The 20,304-nt window shown below is 44.9% G+C and overlaps 1 protein-coding gene across 6 annotated transcripts; it reads right to left on the bottom strand.

Annotated features, from left to right (window-relative positions):
* Nucleotides 1-9,016: 9,016 nt before the first annotated feature.
* PEX5 (peroxisomal biogenesis factor 5) lies at nt 9,017-20,304 on the bottom strand. 6 transcript variants are annotated; one of them, XM_067004899.1, is made up of 17 exons: nt 20,204-20,300; nt 19,800-19,990; nt 19,380-19,415; nt 19,072-19,204; nt 18,426-18,560; nt 17,199-17,304; nt 15,896-15,986; nt 15,450-15,566; nt 14,972-15,064; nt 14,679-14,798; nt 13,984-14,127; nt 11,534-11,604; nt 11,149-11,364; nt 10,842-11,007; nt 10,500-10,657; nt 9,899-10,119; nt 9,017-9,811 (listed from the first exon to the last, which is right to left on the bottom strand). In XM_067004899.1, exons 2-16 carry the CDS (start codon nt 19,947-19,949, stop codon nt 9,918-9,920), a joined length of 1,938 nt encoding a protein of 645 aa, XP_066861000.1. In that variant the 5' UTR covers nt 19,950-19,990; nt 20,204-20,300; the 3' UTR covers nt 9,017-9,811; nt 9,899-9,917. The 6 variants fall into 6 exon arrangements, with proteins under 6 accessions (XP_066861000.1, XP_066860996.1, XP_066861005.1 ...); XM_067004895.1 differs by having other exon boundaries at nt 9,017-10,119; XM_067004904.1 differs by lacking the exon at nt 14,972-15,064 and having other exon boundaries at nt 9,017-10,119.

The raw sequence follows: 20,304 nt of genomic DNA, 5'->3' as shown, positions 1-20,304 counted from the left end.
GTTCTTGGTCACCGGTCAGATTAGCACCAAGACTTCGGTCCATGAGAGTTTAAGACAACAAAGAAGAACCAAGGGCTCCAATCACTGCCAGACAAGACTGAGATTAGGTATATCCAAATACATACATTTATTATCACTGATAGGTTCATTTTTGAATGAGCACAAGCCAAAAATTTACTTGAGCCAAAAATCAAGATGCTGAACCAGCATTCTTTACTGACAAAAGTGGAGCAGCTGCTGATTTTAATACCATGCAAGAGAAGCAGGATGCCCCAACTTCCAGAGGCATCAATCCAAAGAACGATCTAAAGACCACGTTTTTTAGACCTTATTTTACCAAACATATATAACTTCTATTTTCTAAAGTATTTTGAAGAATGTAGACTATTATATTTGGCTCCAAAAATCACTGCTGTCAAACTTGCGTCATAACTCTGTTACACTGCTGTCACATCGCTGTTATTACAGCTCAAAGTATTACTTCATCAGTAACACAAAACAACCCTGCCAAACCACCCAAACATTCCAACATCACAGAACAACACTTCAATACTTCCATTTTAGTCAACAAATTCAATATAAAATTTCCACTAACTGGGTAGCTGCACGATATTGGGTTACGTGAAATGGAAGTGACTTACCAACCAAGTTCCTGACTTATTTTTCAACTCCTTTGTACAAGAGAAAAGTTAGAACACAAAATATTTTCAACCATTTGGAGTTATGTCCATTGAAAAATTATTGATCTATTTCATATTTATCTATAAAAAAAGATCACTCATCCTTTAGCAGGCAACCTCCATCCCAGCTACTAGCATCAAAATCAACAGCTGTGTTTCAGGTACTGCTGTAACTACTAATTATTTAGAGGGCATTTTCACTTTTTCTTGTGCAGAACATAATGCTCATTTCTTTATGCAATGAGCAAGTTTCAGGATGCTGATCTGGTAGAAAACTCCCTAAGCAAAAAGAGCGGTTTTGCAGCCTGAGCCACCGTGCCCACCATGCGGAAAGAGAAGGGAGAATGAGCACTCAGAAGGGAGGAAAGTTCAGAACAAAAAGGACTGAAACGGCCCAGACTAGGAGGAATTTATGCTGTCATAAAAAACATAGATATTCTTGCTCGCGTGCCAGTATGTTGTTTATTGAGTGATGCAGGCAACAGTGAGCTCCAAGGTCTCCCACATTCTCTTTGCAGGGCACCAAAGCTGGCAGTGGGGCTTCTTGTGGCACTGAGGAAAATCAAAAGGTCCTACATATGAAATGTGTTGACACAAAAGCTTGGCAAAGGATCTCTGTGTACACACTCACAAGCTCATAAATAAAGGAGGTCTTTGTTTCAACGGCCATATTTTCCAGTCTTACGAAGATAAAAACAAAATGGATTTTCAAGTCGCTCATCTCATTTACACTGTGCTTTGTGCACAAGGAAGTAAAAGTCACTGAACGTAGCAGAGTACCACAAGGGAAGCTAAGAGTTGGAGATTGATTATTAAATATTAATAAATATTGTTAAATATTTGCAGTGTTTTGTTTTGTTTTTTGTTTTTTGTAACGGGTAATTAATAGTAATGGGTAAAACATTTTTTTTCCTCTCAATATTGATCTGAATATATTTATCAAATTTGACAAGTGAGAGTGAAAGAAAATAGAAAGAAACAAAACAAAAAAATATGGAAAGAAAAGTAAAAGAAAAAATGATCCTCTTCCTCTATACCCTTAGTGGACAAAAGAGAAGAATGAGTGAGATGAACACAAACATGCAAAGTTTTTGAAAATGTGCAGAACTACATTATGCAAAAGCCACTTGAACAAATGAAGACTTATTCTGATTTGGAACAAAAATGACTAAAGGATTTTTATATTTTTCATAAAATTTTATTTTTATTAGGCCTTATACTGAGTTTATTTTCTTAAAGTGCATTTTTTTTTCTCCCAGAGAGTCATTTACAAATACATCAACACTCAAGCATTTCTTTACTTCTTTTTCCTCTGTGGTTGCCTTCATCTTCATTGCACTGTTGGAATCCATTTTCTTCTGGACTGAGGGGTGAAAAAATAATTTAACACTAAGCTGTGGATGGCACACATGCACCCACTTCACAGTGCTGGAAAAGGAAAAACGGTAGAAAAATTGGATTAAGCTTCTTCCACCTCCAGACCCACTCTTCCTTCCCCGTCCCACTAGACATTGCTAAGGAAAGCCCACAGACAGATCTTGGTTAAAATAAAATAATTAAATATATATATTAAAAAAGAAGAAAACAGAAGTAAAAATTAAAATACAATGACCAAAAATAAGCAGAAGACACAAGACTGACCAATACTGATCCTTGCTTAACTCAAAAATGTTTCTGGATCAGTCATCTCTGCTGATGAATAGAGTAGAATGGGGGAGTTTCACACATACAGCTTGAAAGTGGTCCAGACATAACCATCAGCCCAAATTATCTAGATTTAGCACTATAGACAAAAGACAACTCCAATCATGACCATTAACAACCCCAATATTTTTCTACTTCATCCAACCCATACACTGTTTTAAAAACAAGCAGCCAAACAGTACGTAACCATAGCTGAGAGATGCTACCCTTTTAACTCAGTAATGCACTGAAAAGCAAGTGATTTTAAGGTATTAATTACATGATTCTTTCCATTTGCCTGCTAGCATCAGAGCATAGCTGGTTCACATTTTCAGGTATGTCTCCACAGCCTGTCCGCTGGTTGTCTGGTTTTCTTTTAAAGAAGTCTAATTGTAAATTCGTTTCAGTCACAGAGCCTGCAAAAAAGACTGTCCAATACCACAATATACATAAAGTCATAAGAAATAACAGCCTTAAAGTCAGTGATGAAGACACTTGGAAAGCCAAATACAGCTTTCACCAAAATCCACCTCAGTCAGGTCAAGCCTAGTAAGATATGCCCATGCCCTGTGCTGAAAGACTTCACCATAAATCTGGTTCTACTCCAACAGAAGAGTAAAATGCTTTTAAAGGACCCAGCCACGGACCCCATAGTAGAAGCTGTGCTGCATTTCACTCACAATGCAGGTACCTCCGGCAGAAGGGATCTTCTTCCCTGAGTCACGATTATTCCATCTGAAAAATACTGCAGCATGCTGGCACACTGCTTTTCCATCTGTAGATTTTAAAGCACATTAAAATAGTCAAACACTACTCATTGAATAAGAGCAAGGTCAGGAAACAAAGGCTGACTGCTTTTGCATAGAATGAAATTCCAGAGGAAACTCTACTGGCTTATCACTTTAGAGACTGATGTTGAGGTTATTGCACTGGCAGGTCCTACCCCAGGACTTAAGCAAGGTGGTGACGTGATCAGTAAAACCTCACAGCAGTGAAGAACCTGTTTGAGGTGGTTTCTGGACTTCTCCAAAGGACAGAAATCACCCATCCCCTCTGGGCACTTATGCCAGTGCTATACCACCTTCAGAAAAACATTTTTTTCCTTAATGTCCAGTCAGAATTTCTCCTTGCACAACCTGTTTCTATCACCTCTATTGCCTCCTGTCTTTTTGTTGTATACCTCTGAAAAGAGTCTTGCTGCCTAAAATCCCCTTTTAGGTAGTGACAGACATCAATTAGACCCTCCAGTCCTCCAACCTTTCTAATTCCACGCTGAATAAATCCAGCTTCCTCAGCCCCTCCTCACTTCATCAAGTGCTTCCACCCCACACTATTTCAGTAAGGAGGTTAAAACACCTACCTTCTCTGTCACAATGGATACTTTAGTTTTTGTCTCAGTAATTATTCATCTTTTCTTATTCCTTACTTTAAAATAGGCAGTGGTAGGTGGCAGCGGGAGGGTGGAAATCACACCTGAACTACATCTCCCTATTTCCCATTTGCTACTTTGCCTGGTAGTCGTGGACTCAAGGCACCAGGACAGTGGGTTTTTGGGGGGTTGTTTTGCTCTTCTTTTTTTCACGCTTGTTAGTAGCAGTCAGGTAATTCTTCAACAAAAAGTCTCCTTCACACTTTTGCCTCAGACTCCTTTCTCAAAAATAAAATTTAAAAAAAAATCCCTGAAAATGCAACATATGACTGGACCACAGAACTCCAGCCCACCCATCAAAAGACAAATCTACATTCGCTGCTAAACTCCTGAGGAAAAGGATACCTTCTTTTTTTGCCTTGTATCTTACACAGACCCCTCTTTTTTTTTTTTTTCTTCCTCTTTGCTACTGTGTTTGCTGTATTCCCCCTTTGCCAGTGCTCAGTAAAGTGGACCGAAAAACACTACTTTTACAGCAAAGACTGGAGGAAGGGACAATAACACCCTATTGAATGGGGGCTTCAAATATCCACTCACTGCATGGGGAGTAAGCTCCACAAAAGATGCATAGTAAAGAGGCAAAGCAAATACAGACTGACAAAAGCCTTATAAGTTCCACTGGATGTGATACAGAAGACAGCAAGGAAAGGGAAGAGCTTTTCTAGTTATTTCCTTCCCAGAATGTTCCCTTCACAGATAAAGGAAAAGGCAATACCTTCTCTAAATAATTGCTTTAGTTCAAAATGTCAGAAAACAAGGTTGCTTTCTGTCTCTGCATTTATTAAATGTTCAACTGGGTTTCCATAGCATGGTTGCTAACTTGGAATCCACAAACATGAAGGCTTAGGCTAATCTGATGCTCAATACCAGGAAACAAGCCACAGAGCACATTTGGCTAAGAAAGGCTCTCCTGTTCACAAAAGTCTTGCATTCAGAAAAGGCATCCAGCATTTTGTTCCTCCCACAGATTTTATCATCAGGTTGTGCTCCTGAAGTTTATTGCCCTGATCCAAGCAAAAACCATGACAGACAAGGACCTGTTAAAGGACCTGTTGTCCTCGAGTCAACACTAGGTGTCACTTCTGCTTAAGAAATACAGGAGCAAAACAAAAAAAAAAAAAAAGATTCAAAAAACTATCTGTTCAGCATCAGATTTTCAGGAGATCACTTAACTACAACTCTTCATAATGTCATGGACAGAGTTTTGAGTTTTAAGGTTCCAAATGTCTGAAATCAGGCATCTAAAAGCATCAGAAAATACCAAAGTTTTGCTACACTAGGCAAAATGGTGATGGGCAAAAGGTTCTCTATCTTTTGTGGGAGCAGTGAAACACATGCCTAGGTAGACAAGAGATATGGAGAAGCTGCCAAAGGCTGCTGTGACAAAGTGTCCTGTCTTGCTGGCCTGTCTCTTTTGCTGCAGGTGGGGAGTACTGCTCTGCTTTCTGTTCTTCCACAGCAACGAACTTGCCTGCCAAAAGATTTTTGAGGATCTGAGTCTGACTCAGAGAAGAAAGAGGCATGGTGTTTGTGTTCTGAGCCCTTGAAGCAAGTTACGGCATGTAGGATATTAGAAATAATACCGTAAAAGTGAAAAGATACAGAAGCACAGGGTACAGAGCCAGGGAAAGGGCTCCCCCTGGAGAGAAATGGGCTGTACTAGCACCATCCTATTTAGAAAGGAGACACTAAAGAAGGGAGTGAAAGACCAATAAAACTACAGGAGGTTGACCCCAAGACCAATTATTTGTCCTGTCATACAGTACTAGAAGTAGGGGGCCACAAGAGGTAACAGTCTTAAAACAAAATAAAATACTTTGCATATCTAAATACAGTTCTCCTGGGCACGCACAGTGCTTTGCAGAGACCAAAATCACCCGCTGGTTTAAAACCTGAAAAGACAGAATAAATTCACCAAAGGCTGTTAAACATACATCAGAAGTATGCAACTTCTAGATCAGGTAGCCTTTAAGCACACGTTCCTGGAGAATGCAATAGTATCCACTATACGCTTGCCCTTAAGCTCTTTCCATGACTCCTACCTCAAACTACTAATCCTAGAGCATTCATTCTTCGAGAGAAGGATGGCTCCAGTCCCTCCAGAACTGAAAAAACACAGCACACACAGGCAAAAGCAAGAGGAGCCTGGTACCCAAAACAAGAGATCAGAGTGCTGAAACTCAAGAAAACCCAGGAACATAACAATGATCAGCAGCTCAAGAAAAGGGAAAGTATATGATGGCAGTAAATATATATAATGGCAACACACCCCCCAGCAGTATGGAAGCTAATAGAGCACTGCAGCTAGAGGTATGAGGGATCTCACAGAACAAATTTTCATTAGCTGGTACCTCCTCAGTTGGGTGTTCAGGAAGGCCAACGCCAAGAGGCAGGAGATTCTACGACTTCTTGGGGCCTTAGGAAGCAAATAAATGAAATGCTGAGGGAAGAAATACAGAAGAAACACAGCAAGAAGGTGAAATGACACGTATCGAACCACCTTTTGAGCATATGCCTAGTGCCCTATGAAAGACCTGGTTTGTGTCCTGTGATGCCCATGTAATTGGTAAAGAACTAAGATCCTGCTTGAATTGCTGATGTGCTTTTGGTGGTGACAGGCCCTACAACTGTTTCATCTGTTAGAAGAAGTACAAAAAATAAAGATGGAAATTGCAGAGCACAATCATTTAAGGCCCTCAGCCACCCTGATCTAGCATTCACATGAGGCCTACTGTGAGCAGTTGATTACAGACCTCTGAAGGTTCCTCACTACCTTATCTTTCTGCTAACCTAAAATACTCAGTGCCTGCTACACACCTCCACTGGACAGCAGGGCTTAGCAATAGAAGATGTGGATTTGGATGAAAATGCAAACTAGGTCATGTTCCCTCCCACCCATCAAGCCACTTAGAGCCCCATTGCAAATCTGGTTTGAAGGTGGTCAGAGATGCAGTGTTGCAGAAAGCAAGCAAAAGGTGTAAACTGTTACCAGAACGTAGATACCATTCAGCTGCTCTTCTCAGCACTAATAATCTATTTCCAAAGAGAATTTTTACAGTTCTTAACAGGACAAGGTTAGGCATGGTCTGGAGAGAGGCAGCTTAACCTTTACTGGAGTCAAATCCAGTTGGAGGCCGGTCACTAGTGGAGGCCCCCAGGGCTCAGTACTGGGGCCAGTCCCCTTTAATATCTTTATCGATGATCTGGATGAGGGGATCGAGTGCACCCTCAGTAAGTTTGCAGATGACACCAAGTTAGGTGCGTGTGTCGATCTGCTCGAGGGCAGGAAGGCTCTGCAGGAGGATCTGGATAGGCTGGAGCGATGGGCTGAGGCCAACTGCATGAAGTTCAACAAGGCCAAGTGCCGGGTCCTGCACCTGGGGCGCAACAACCCCAAGCAGAGCTACAGGCTGGGAGATGAGTGGCTGGAAAGCTGCCTGGCAGAGAAGGACCTGGGAGTATTGGTTGATAGTCAGCTGAATGAGAGCCAGCAGTGTGCTCAGGTGGCCAAGAAGGCCAACAGCATCCTGGCTTGTATAAGAAGCAGTGTGGCCAGCAGGGCTAGGGAAGTGATTGTCCCCCTGTACTCGGCTCTGGTGAGGCCGCACCTCGAGTACTGTGTTCAGTTTTGGGCCCCTTGCTACAAGAAGGACATGGAGGTGCTCGAGCGAGTCCAGAGAAGAGCAACAAAGCTGGTGAGGGGTCTGGAGAACAAGTCTTACGAGGAGCGGCTGAGGGAGCTGGGCTTGTTCAGCCTGGAGAAGAGGAGGCTCAGGGGAGACCTCATCGCTCTCTACAGGTACCTTAAAGGAGGCTGTAGAGAGGTGGGGGTTGGTCTGTTCTCCTACATGCCTGGTGACAGGACGAGGGGGAATGGGCTAAAGTTGCGCCAGGGGAGGTTTAGGTTGGATGTTAGGAAGAACTTCTTTACTGAAAGGGTTGTTAGGCATTGGAATGGGCTGCCCAGGGAGGTGGTTGAGTCGCCATCCCTGGAGGTCTTTAAGAGACATTTAGATGTAGAGCTTAGTGATATGGTTTAGTGGAGGACTTGTTACTGTTAGGTCAGAGGTTGGACTAGGTGACCTTGGAGGTCTCTTCCAACCTAGATGATTTTGTGATTCTGTGATACTCAGCCCTGGGAGAAAGACAGACTAGCGTCTTGGTGAAGATTTGACCTTAGCAAAGGTAGCGCAGATACTGTGGAGATTATTTAAGGTGGGAAGGATGGTAGGAAGTGAGAACAATTTACACAGAAAAAGAACAAATGCTGACAACGACTAGCTGCAGAGGCAGTAGGGGATGGGATAGCGAAGGACACCAAACACAAGGTTAAGAGAGCAAAATAGAGGGAAATTGACAATTAAGGAATGAAGGAGAAAAGTATTAATGGCACTTGGCTGACAAAAAGAGAAGGTAAAGCAGTGAGAGTGTGAATAGAGAGGAACATAGGGGAAAAAATGCAAAACGTGAACAGCAGGTTGTAAGTACCATAGGCACTGACTTTTTTTCCACTGACCAAAGGATAGAAATAAGTAAAAAGCAAAAGGCACGTCTTTGACCACAAGAAGAGCTAGGTGTGTGAGTTGGAAGCAGAAGCAGCATTTTCCTTTCTTTCAGATGGCACAAGCAGCAAATTGTTTCACATGCATTAGAGCAATTTCAACACAGCGCGTGCATGTTCGGTGCCACAGTGCTGGATGAGAGACAAGGGAACCTAGGGGATCTGAAAACATACAGTAAGAACTGCTCCCTCCACACACACTCTGCTCCTCATTGTTATTGCAGAGGATATAGCACGAGAAACAAGCCTGTAGCGCAGAAGTATGAAGAAACAGGTGCCTGGTGGAAAAGGAAGGATAAGCGCTCCTGGTCTTGACTACTGCAGCAGTCAGGTTCCTCCAAGAAGGGATAAAAGTAACAGCTTCCCTCACAGCAGGTAACAAGAAAAAGAAAAAAGGTGCTTCACTGACCCCTAAGCCTAAGCAGGAAAACAGAGCTTTTGGTACAGTGAAGCTCTTTTGCAGGCTCACAGAACTGAAGCCTCTGGCTACAGCAAAATGAGGTCCCTTTAAGCTTCATTTGCATGAGCTATCAATAAAGCAGAACCTGAGTTGAAATGGGAGACAAAGATGCACATCTGTGTTTTGCATTCCAGTGGGCTTGTACCCTCAGAGATCTACACTACCCATTGCACGCAGCTTCAACAGAGGCACAGAGAAAGATGTAGTTTTGGCAATTTTAATTCTCCCCCCGCTCTATTATACAAAATATTTTACAATTAAAAACATTTTCCCCAACAGAATCATATACAGATATTTATAATCAACAAGATTCAGTACAGACAAGATGGGGAACTTCTGCACAAAGGAAAAACAATGACAGACGATCAAGTGAAAAATTAAGACTTGACCCTTTCCTCACTATATTCTGGGAGATTACATTTAGGCTTTTGTTCCTGTTGCATTGCCTCACGTCTGAGAGCTACGATCTCTTCTTACCCCTACAGGCTAAGGGCCTCCACCCACGTCCCTAGCACAAGTACAACACACTGCTCTCAAAAGGCCCATGAAGACACTGAGACATTAGCATCTGGTCGTACCATGAATTTACTATTACCCAGAAAAGGGAACTGCTCTCCTCAGCTTTTTCTAGCAACCCACATATACACACATGCAAGCACATACATGGGGGAAGCATACTGAAAACCCAGAATGTTTCAATGTTTCACCAAATGGCAATCCCACCCCACCAAAGCAACCAGCCTTCAAGACATGTCCAGCAGGCAGTCTCTGCAGAATGGCTATCGTAATGTCTCAAAGCCACGCTGGTTTACTACTTCAGATGCACTCCGGCAAGACTTGCTGTTTTCCCACTTTGATCATCTGCCTAGCAGAGTGCCAGTCAGCCACGGATATGATAGTGTGAACTGCTCAGAGATGCTCAGGCCACAACAGACGGGTAGGGGAAGTTCCACACTTCAGCAGGAGGTCCTTCAAGAAACGGCTGCCATTGGTCTGCCCTACCAGAGCAAAGGTGTGTGTGAACCCTAGTGAACATTTTCTGTCTAGGGAAGGTCACTGCTGGGCTGGGCCAAACCTGCACTCACAGGGGAGCCCATCCCAGCGTCACTGCTGGAGGCCAAATGCCTGAAGCAGTGTGGGAAGATCATGGGCATCAGCTGCCCTGTACAGGTCACTCTGCCCCAGCATGGAGAGGGCCATGCGAAGAGTGCTCCAGATGTTGTCAGACATAGCGCCTTGCTGCCCCCGTGGACCTCGGCTCTTCTGCTGCATGTGCAAAGCCTCTAAGAAGTGCTCCACAGCCTCACTGTCAACATGAGAACATACACACGCTTATTGGAGAAGATGGTACATCTCAAACTCCCCTCCCCGTTTGCTTCTAAACTGCTACTTCTTCCTCTCCAAAACAGTTTCACCCTCTTCATCAGATCTTTCCCCAACTCCGAGCCCCCAGCCCCGAGTTCCCCCTTTTCCCTCTTAACAGAAACTGAAGTCCAGATAGCCCCTACTCCAAGTGGATCTGCCTGACACTTTGTTCTCAGGGCAGATTTCACACAATCTCTCTTTACCTATGCCATGGGAAGGCTGCAGACAGCACAGCGCTGCCCTAGTAACCTGCTGCGGTCTCTCTCGGACACACATACACACACTCGTGGGTCACAGCAGATCTGCCCATCCTATGCTCACCGGTGGGCACCTAAGTTGATGCAGCTGATGCCCAAGTTGTATCGAGAGCGGATATATCCTGGCTGGAGCTCCAGTGCCCGCCGATATGCAGCCACAGCTTCCTCACTCCGATTCCCATTGGCCAGGGTGGCACCAAGCTTGTTCCAGAGAAGATGGTCCTGGAGGAGGGGACAGAGATAAACGGCTGAGACAAACCGGTTCTTTTTAAGCTCCAAGCCAACCCTCCCTAACCAACGTATCTGCCTTACTCTTCCACTTCAAAAGATGTGCCTCTCATATAAACAGCATCTCCACCCATAAACCTCCAGGTACCTCCAGCACCCCCACTCTGCCCTTTCTTACATTGGGGCGCACACTAAGTGCGGCACTGAAGCAATCCACAGCCTTCTCGTATTCGCCACTAAGGTTGAAAAGGACACCCAGGCCACACTGAACATCAGGATCAACAGTTGAGGGGTTGCTGCGCACAGCTGCTAAGAACAGCTCTTTGACCTCCACAAAAAGTGAGCTGGAAAAGCATGGAACAAGGACATTTGTACACGGTAGAGCAAGCTGACCTTGGGTTGCCCACTAACATCTGCCCGGCCCAGTCCCAACCTTCCAAGAAGCCTTTCAGCTGAAGGCTAAAATTTGTACACCCCCAACTCACTCAGACAGCAGAGAACCAAGCACACGCTTGGAATGCCCAAGATTTGGCCCTGAGGCACTCTCCTCTGGCTCCTTCTCCAGCAGGTGAGCATATGCAGGTTTGTGGCGTAGCCAGTCCCGCAGAGTCTCACACGCCTGCTTCTGCAAGGACTCGTTGGTGAAGCTGACTGCTAAAGCCATAAGTGCTGTGAGGTTCCCAGGCTGCAGTTCCAAGCACCTGCAGGTTATAGAAAGAAGAACAACTACAGTATTAAATCAAAATGGGATATACTCAGATATAGGAGATAATATAGTCAAGGCAAAGCACGCAACACTAGCCACATGGTCCTTGAGGCATTATGCACAAGACAAGAAATGTGGCTCAGAAGATCTACCACAACACTCACTGTCTGAGAGCACTGATTGCCAAGAGTTCCTGTTCATTCTCTGCTTGGGTGGTTCCCAGATATTGCCAGGCCTGGAGGAGATAAAGATGTACTAAGACAGACTTCTTCAGATCCAGAAAAAAAAAGCCAAAGGCACAGAGATTAAATCCACAGCATTATCCCACACATTTTCAGAGTGAGACCAAGTATATGCAAGTATACACATTAGCCACAGATGCATATGAATTTCCTGGAAAGATATACAGACTTTATGGTCCATATGCTCTCAAAGCCAATAAAACTGGTGTTTTAGTGAAAACAGGTGAATCTCTATCTGGAGAGCTACCATAATGCAACTGTTTGCAATTTTAGCACTTTTAAGCCCCGTATTCTCCATATTTAGCTTCTAACTGTGGTCAAACTGCAGAGGAAGAAGCGAAAAGCAGATTTCAGGTTTCTTAAGAACAAAACAGCGTAGCAGCAGTGCTAATAATGAGACCCTCAAGGTATGCAGCTGCATATACTTGTGCAGAGGTCCACTTGCAAGTGATAATCTTGGGGAATTGACCACGAGACCTGAAAGTAGAAGCACTGTTGTTTTGTTGGTTCTTTAATCATGACACTAGAACACCAAAAAAACCTTCCATTTCCAGGCTGCTGACACGTGGAATATTTAAGGCACTAAACCTAAAGCAAGTACCTGTTCGCTTTATGTTGATAATCACACCCCTTGGTCTTAAATAGGCTGCACAGTTGGCTAGGTTGTCAGCATGAAGTACTTGCTTATTGAACCTAAATCACACAAAACATACTGCAATTGCCTGCACAAGCAAGTAAGAGGCAGACTACTGCCTCAAATCTCTCGTGCCTCACCATACAACTAGATCCTACACAGAGCTCACCAGTCATGCCTGCATTGGGTTCTGAAGTGAGAAAAGTAGAGATTGAAAGTAAAGTTGTAACCTGGACCAAGGGAACTGTGATATTTTCCTTCACAGAAACAATTGTACAAGTCTATTTGATCACTGCACCACCTGAACTTGACTTCTCCTGTACTTTTTTCCAGAGTCACAGCAGAACAATTTAGAGCATTTTTCAATACAGCTAGCCAGGAAAAGTTCAAGATTTCTACTCCTAAGGTCTCAACTACTTCCCCATTATACTCAGCCTGCAGCCCACACAGCCTCAGAGTAACAGATTCTTAAGGAGTACTAGCAACACACCTTTTGGCCACTTTAAAGCAAAAGCGGATCTTCAGAACATCTGCATACTTTTCACCTACTCCCAGTACCCTAGAAAATCAGATGCCTGTATTCCCAGAAGCCAAAAAGTTTCTGTTCCAAGAGGACTAACAAACTAGTTGTTATCCCATCACATGCAAATAGCAGGACTTGAATCAGGAACACTAAGTATTCAGCATCCCTGGATCTTTGAGGTAGGCACTCCAGAAATGGTAGCACTGTATGTGCTTGATTCCTCCTCAGAATATCTATGTGCTCTACTTCTGGGGAAAGGTACACAGGCACTTTGATTTCTCAATCCATCCTGCAGAAGCTGAAGCGTTTTATGGAAATAAGCATTCACTGAATTAGCTGCTGGAACATTTTCTTCAGTATAAAAATCATTCTCTGGTCTACAGCTTCTGTGAAAACATTCATGTCATCTCTGTCTTTTTAGGTAACATCTTCTCCTGGCAGACGGAGGTCCGAACCAGAATCTCTAGTTTAATGAGCTGCTAAGAATTAGTCTTTAATATGGATATTAAAAGCAATCATCATCACTACCACAAGCATCTCCAGTCCTGAAATGCCAATGAAGACTTCCACAGAAACAACTTAAAGAGATGAAAACTCCTTGTCTTGGCTCTATGTCAGTCTCATGTGACTTTACACAGCTTCAAGCCAGAAGGCTTTGTGCATCTGACTTTAGTTATAAGCCGACAGACCTCCTTGGAATTCAGTTACATCACAGAATCATAAAGGTTGGAAAAGACCTCCAAGATCATCCGGTCCAACCACACCTCTACCACCAATGTCACCCACTAAGCCATGTCCCTACGCACCATGTCCAACCTTTCCTTGAATACCCCCAGGGATGGTGACTCTACCACTTCCCTGGGCAACCCGTTCCAATGCCTGACTATTCTGACATTTCTTCTTTCTGAGAAGAAATGTCTCCTAATTTTTAACTTAAACCTCCCCTGGTGCAACTTGAGGCCATTCCCTCTAGTCCTATCACTAGTTACCTGTGAGAAGAGGCTTACCTCCAGCTCCCCACACCTTTCTTTCAGGTAGTAGTAGAGAGATTATCAGCTACATACCCAGAGACACAGAAAACCAGAATGTTTTCATACACCCTGCACAGCTCATAACATGGAAGTGAGCTTTTTACACACACCCTGACACCTCAAAGGGGAAGGCTCCAAGTAGCAGGACATGTAGCCAAGTTCTGTTACCTTTGGTCTCACTCACCTCCATATGATCTGGCTTCTGTTGTACTGCAGCCTCAAAGAGCAAGACAGCATTGGGGAGGTCGCCTTCTGCCAAGCGCTTCCGCCCCTCTTCAAAAGCATCAGGGTGATCTCTCATGGGATTATCTTCTTCGAACTGATAACCCTAGCACGGAAGAGAAGCAGAGGGCTAATGCCAGGAGATAGGCTTAGGGAGAAAAGCACTTTCTACAAGACATCACGCATCTTGCCGCATCAGAAACATTCCAACTACAGAGTAGCCAGCACCTCATCCCCTCTGCGAGCTTGGAGCAGAACAGTGACTCTTCTTCCTGCCCGCCCTGTCCTGAAAAATTCCTCCAAACCTGGACTACAGTAGACATGGAATAAATTGTAACAGAGATGATATATCTGGTGTTGGTCTCATTAGATCTGGGTGGGAGTACTGGCACTTGCACTCATTACAAGGAATCCCAGCACTAACTGATATTTGATGTTAGACAAGAACTAGACAGCATCTGCAAACCAGAACAAGTAAAAACAGTAGGTTTAGCCCCTAGCTGACCTGGGATTAGGGTGCAAGTGACAGCAAATGATGGTTATGAGAAGGAATCCTAAGAGCACTTGGGGTCTGTGTAGCTCACCTACAAGGTAGACAGTCTGCCAGTTTCCTCAAAGCAGATCATCATAGTACTAGGAAACCCTGTTCTCTATTACCTTGTCATATGAAGAGGAGTTGAGGTCTTCATAATCAGTGAGCCAAGGGTGAGCCTCCGCATCTCTCTTGGCCATCTCCTCCCATTCTGCCTGGAGTTTGTCCCAGAAGTCCACATCTGACTGAAGGAAGAACAGGAAGTGACTAGAGTACAACTTTTAACTGAGATCTATAGACACCCCAGAGAACACCCTCTAAAGTGTCTCTAGTCCTCCTCACAACATGCAAAGTAGACAGGTAACCCTATCACAGGCTCTCAGATGGTACCCCAGCCCTCCTCCTCCTCCAGCTTTACCTCCACAGCAGTCTTTGCCTGCTCAAATTCCGTATCAAGAGCTGACATGTTCCCAGATCGCGTAAATTGATCCACCCAGGCATCGGATGCCCCCTGGGAGTTTGGAAACAGAAACACACCTTTCTTTTTAGGATTTGGCAAACTCAGTGCACATCCCAAACCAGCAGGAGGGTCTGTGATGACCTCTCCTCCCCATCAGCAAGAACTGATGGCCTGGAAAGTAGAGATGAGTTCTTTTGGACACACCCTTCCTCCCAGGCGCTACTGAAGATGAGACCACTCACTCTGCCCAGATACCTTCCCAGCTTCTGGCTAGACTCTGCTATGAAGAGTCTGAGAGCCCCTCCCTGGCCTCCCACAGACTAATCATTAGTAAAGCATTGCTTAGATTTGGACTTGCCATTCTCCCTTGCTCCCAGATTGTGCACTGTGACAAAGAACTTTCCTCCTTCAGTGCACATATAGCTGGGGCTCCTACCTGCTGCTGTATAAACTCAGCTGCCCATTGCTCTGCCTGATCTTGGTCTCTGTGGGTCACCTTATTAGCTTCGATCGATACCCTCCCATCTCCGATCTGGCGGACAAACTTTAGGAACTGTGGCAGAGAAATGAAACAAGGGTGGAGCTGGGCAGATGCTTTGCCAATAATCCTTCTGTCCATGCCCCCCTCCTTCACAAAGAGGATTTCTCTCCTCAAAGTGAGCACGAAAGGCCAGAAAAGGTGGGCAGGAGAGCACTTCAAAGTGATGTTGTATAAAGTGACAACATCTGGAGGGAACTGGGTTCAACTTTTAGGAAACAGGGAAGAAACAGAAGCACTGGACAGCAAGATGCTTTATTTATTTACTGTCTTCCCCCTTCTCAGTTCCCCACACCCTTTATGCATACTAGATATCTGTCAGCCCCAGTCACAGAATTCCTCACCTCAGAACTGTTGAGTTTTGGATCATCCACTTTAGAAAGAAAATCACTAGCAGTTTTCTTAAGATCATCCTCAGGTTGATATTCCTCATACCTGCAGTAGCAGTAAAAGGGAAAGAGATAATCTGGTACTGGGCAACAGTGAACTCTCTCTCTAACAACAGTCCACACAACGGGGCACTAAAGCACTGAGGGATACAAACCCTAGGATTCACCAAAGTCATTCAGTATGTTTATTCATCTGCAAAAATTCAAAATTACTACCAGGTTAAGTCTGCAAATGACTGACAAACAGTAGTGGAATTAAATGATTACTGTGCCAGCACAATTCTGCAGAACAGTCTGGACTACTTGGCAAGCTCACACGCTATCAAACATTAGAAGTTTTAGTGCCACCAATTACAAGGTCATACATTCAGGGAAAGAGAAAGCAGGTCATTCTCATGAAAGAGGAACAGCATCTTGGAAAAGCAGCAACTCGGAAAAGGACTGAGGACTCATAGCAACCACACAATTCAGTGTTTTTTCTGGCTTACTGCAGAATAGGACCAGTTCTAGGTGTTACCACTACAGAAAGTCTTGGTGAAGTAATTGAAACTGGGGGCAGTAACTCAGTAACATCCGTATTTGCAGAAAGATATCAGGAAAGGCAAAAGCCAGGAGAAAAAGAGCATCCAAATATGCAAAGTCTGTTTTAGCAAAAGATCTAACTAGTTCAAATGCTTGCCTGTGTTTTGCTAGCTTACTTGAAAATATTTGACTGTGGTCCACCATAGTACCTACACAGAGAAGATTTTTAGTAGCAATAGACTGTTCTTTAATCTACCACACAGAAACATATGAAAATAATGCCTGGAAGGCTGAATCTAAAAATATGCTAAGGAAAAGCTAAATGCTGTTTGCCAAATAGGGAGAACAAAGTGATAAAAGTTTAGAGCTAGTAGAGTGTGGCACTTCAGATCTCTAAATCTAAGTATCTATTGTAGAAAACAAGTTCTGCTTGAGTAGGAGTTATTGAACTCACTCCTCAAATCACATTAAGGAGCTCTGCACTACACGTGAGATTAAGTTAGACTACACAATCGCAGTATTTGCTGGAACTGGAATACAGGAAAACTGGCATCTTTTAAAAGATTCAGTGTCCATGCATCATTTTCTCCGTTCTCTAAAACAGAAGGTCAGAGAACATCAGTCTAGGTAAATGACTGCAAAGCATTCAAACCATAGCAGATTTCTTATCACCTATCCAAACTTAAACCACCCAGGTGCCCAACAGCAGTAACTAGTCTTGAAAATACAGACACACCATTTATCTGCCAATGACTGGTCTTCCGATTCCCCAAGCCACAGTTTTTCTTCTGACTGCTCTAGGTATTCTTCTGCCCACTTGGCAGGGGACACAGACAGCGGATCTGCATAAAACACCAGTACAGGGAAAGAATAGTAGGATAGGCAGAAATTCACTAAGAATAAATTCAGATTTTTCTCTCTCTACTTTACACAGAGTTATCTAACACATATAGGAAAGACCTCCTCAAAGAAAGATCGCTAATGTTTGTTTCTAACTGTTTTGATCTAAAACATACAAAATAATCAAGCCTTAGGTTCAGACCATCTATTAATACAAACGCTTCTGTGGTGGCAACATCTATCTTCCATTTCAATTTCACAACTTAATCAGCTGCTCCATGTGGGATATTATGTAGGTCAAGGAAATCAGCAATGCGTTACAAGTCTCTGTCAAAACTACAACTTACAAAGCACTAGCTCTTCATCAGAGCTCTCTCAGACCTTGGCATGTGTTGATCTATATTCCCAGGAATACAAAGAGTGACGGTCAGTGAATGGGACTACATTGTCACCCTTGGGGAACAGAATAGGATCTAGTTAAATCTTGCTCATAATTTCCAGGCAAAGTCATAGATGGTCACAGGATCATATCCAAGCCCCAGCTCTATACATAAATAGAAGATGGCTTTTCAGATAAACTACCACCTTGCTTAGAACAGACAGCTTATCCTCTGATCCCAAAAACATTCATGTTGCACTTCTCCAACTTGCAAAAAATCCACTTTTATTCTAAAATGTATCCCCCCCCCCAAAAAAAAAAAAGAAAAAATAATTGGCCAAAGCACTCTAAACAGTATTTATCTTAGTACCAAAGGCAAATTTAGCCTTAACAGGGGGAATTAAGAGTATATGTAAGCGAGAAGCAGTACCAGACCATCTCCAGAATTTGCCTGCTTCTTTGAATATTTGAATAGCCTGCTTCTCCCAAGTTCTCCAAGTAACCTAAACTGAAAATAAAAGAGCCTTACACCTGAAGAAAAGCTTCCACACCACTTTGTGAACAATTTAGCTAATCCATTCCAAAGCAGCTTATTTTTTTCTGCCTTCCTGTTAAAGCCACTACAGTAAACACCGACTGCTGGTCCCAAAGCATTATTCCAGTCTCACATTCAGTAACTCTGCACCGCATGCAGGCATATGACTGGGCAACCTCTCAACAATAATTCCAAGAGCGGCCCTTCACCTGTCACTTCAGCAATGAATTCCTGCGACCAGTCAGTCTCATTGTAATCTGAAGAGACATCACCAGCATTATCTGCTGCAGCCAAGAATTCCTGTGTCCAGTTTTCAGACAGTGCCAAGGCTGCCACACCTGGAGCTAGAAGAAAAACACAAGTGGACTTGTGAGGACTCAAAGGCGTTAAGTGTCCCATACTCCTTCAGTTAACCCTCATCACCTCTGATCAGGTCCTTTTCTCTTTGTTAGAATAAAGAGACTTGAAGATTCCACTTGGAAGGAATCTCTGGAGGTTGTTAAGTATTCACAGAGCAGGATACCACCAAAGCTAGGTAGTTTCTCAGGGCATTGAACAGGTAGCTTCTGAATTTCTCCAAGGCTGGAGATTCCCCAGCTTCCCTAAGTACCTGCTCCAACGCTCAACTGCCCACCAAGGGAAGACACGTTTCCTCATATCTAGCCAGTTATCATTGCTGCAAGTCACGCCTTTTGCCATCTATCACCACAAAGATCTCAGCTATTGTTGCTGAAGACAACAATTAGATCCATCCCTCCCCCCCCAGTGGCTTCTCTTCCAGGGAGCCACCCTGCTAAGAGTTTAACTGTAACACCAAGATCTTTTCCAGTAACCATGTACTCCAACTACCCTTACCTCGCTGAGGGGCCTGTCGGAAGCTTGACTGTTCAATCTCCTGCATCTCAGCCAACAGATCATCCATCTTAAACGTCTGCGGTGCACGGGACAGTAAAGGGGCATTCTGCTCTTGCAGGAACTCTCCAACCAGCTACCAAAGACAGTGATCAGGATTATGAACATAGCATAGAAGACAAACAGGTAGTTACGGAGGATGAGAAAGAAAGGGACTTAGCAGAAGGAAAGAATAAAATCGGGTAAGGGGAAAAACAGCTGACTAAGTTGAGAAAAGCAGTAAGGAGATGGATGTGTTGGTCCATTCTTACCTCATCTTCAGAAGCTACTCCCAGGGGTTTGGATACCTAAAGGGAATAAGTGGACAATTATCCCAACAGCTTTGATCCCATACCCCTCCACACGCTCTGTGACCTGGTTAGTTCACAGCCTCCTCTCCCTTGAGATTAGGCCCACTGCACTTCCCTATGTTGGCTGCCTGTTTATGTGGAAACTGTAGGAGCAGGAATATCCTGAACGGCATTGCCCAACCTCCCCACCGCGTCCTTCTGGCTTGGCCCCTGTAACAGGGAGGCCACCAACTCCATCCCAACATCCACAGGTGGAGCTTCCGTAGGTAAGGCCTCGGCCCACCGCCCCACTGACGAACCAGGCGACCCTGCGGCTGCTTTCCCCGCAGAACAACACCGCGGCCGCCCACCCCACCGCCCCCAGCAGAGCCCGACACTCACGGCTGCTGCTCCGGGAGCCCCGGAGGGCCAGGCCAGGGAGCCCTGCAGCCCTTCCTGCCGCAAGGCCTTGTCCTGCGTGAAGTGGCCGGCCAGCTTCAGCAGGGGGTTGGAGCCCCCGCACTCCGCTTCCACCAGCTCCCTCATGGCCATGGCGCCAGGCGGGGACGGCGCCGGACCCCTCCGGGCTGCACCTGGCCCAGGGGGCGACAGCGACACGGGGCGGGCGTCGGACGGGACGGGACGGACGGGACGGGACGGGACGGGACGGGACGGGACGGGCCCGGCCGCCCCTTCCTTCCGCCGCCAGGCGCGCCCCCGCCGCCCGCCCCGCGCGCTCCCGGCACCGCGCGCCCCCGGGCAGCGGAGCAGGCCGCGGGGCAGGGGCGCGCCGCCGGCAGCCTTACCTGGAGCGGAGCGCTCGCGAGGCTGGCGGGAGGGGGCGGGGCCAGCGCTTAAAGGAGCAGCGTCCCGGCCGAGCGCCTTAAAGGGACAGAGACCCGGCACT

Source organism: Anser cygnoides, chromosome 1 (assembly GCF_040182565.1).
Source record: "Anser cygnoides isolate HZ-2024a breed goose chromosome 1, Taihu_goose_T2T_genome, whole genome shotgun sequence".
In the NCBI taxonomy this organism is placed as follows: Eukaryota; Metazoa; Chordata; class Aves; order Anseriformes; family Anatidae; genus Anser; species Anser cygnoides.
This window is presented reverse-complemented; position numbering and strand designations above follow the sequence as displayed.

Coding starts and splice junctions, on each gene's coding strand:
- PEX5 (XM_067004895.1), bottom strand. CDS start 19,949: ATGGCCATGAGGGAGCTGGTGGAAGCGGAGTGCGGGGGCTCCAACCCC. Junction 11,605..13,983: donor AGAAGCCAGATCATATGGAG/GTGAGTGAGACC, acceptor TATCTCCTCCAG/GCCTGGCAATATCTGGGAAC. Junction 10,658..10,841: donor CACTTAGTGTGCGCCCCAAT/GTAAGAAAGGGC, acceptor CCCCTCCTCCAG/GACCATCTTCTCTGGAACAA.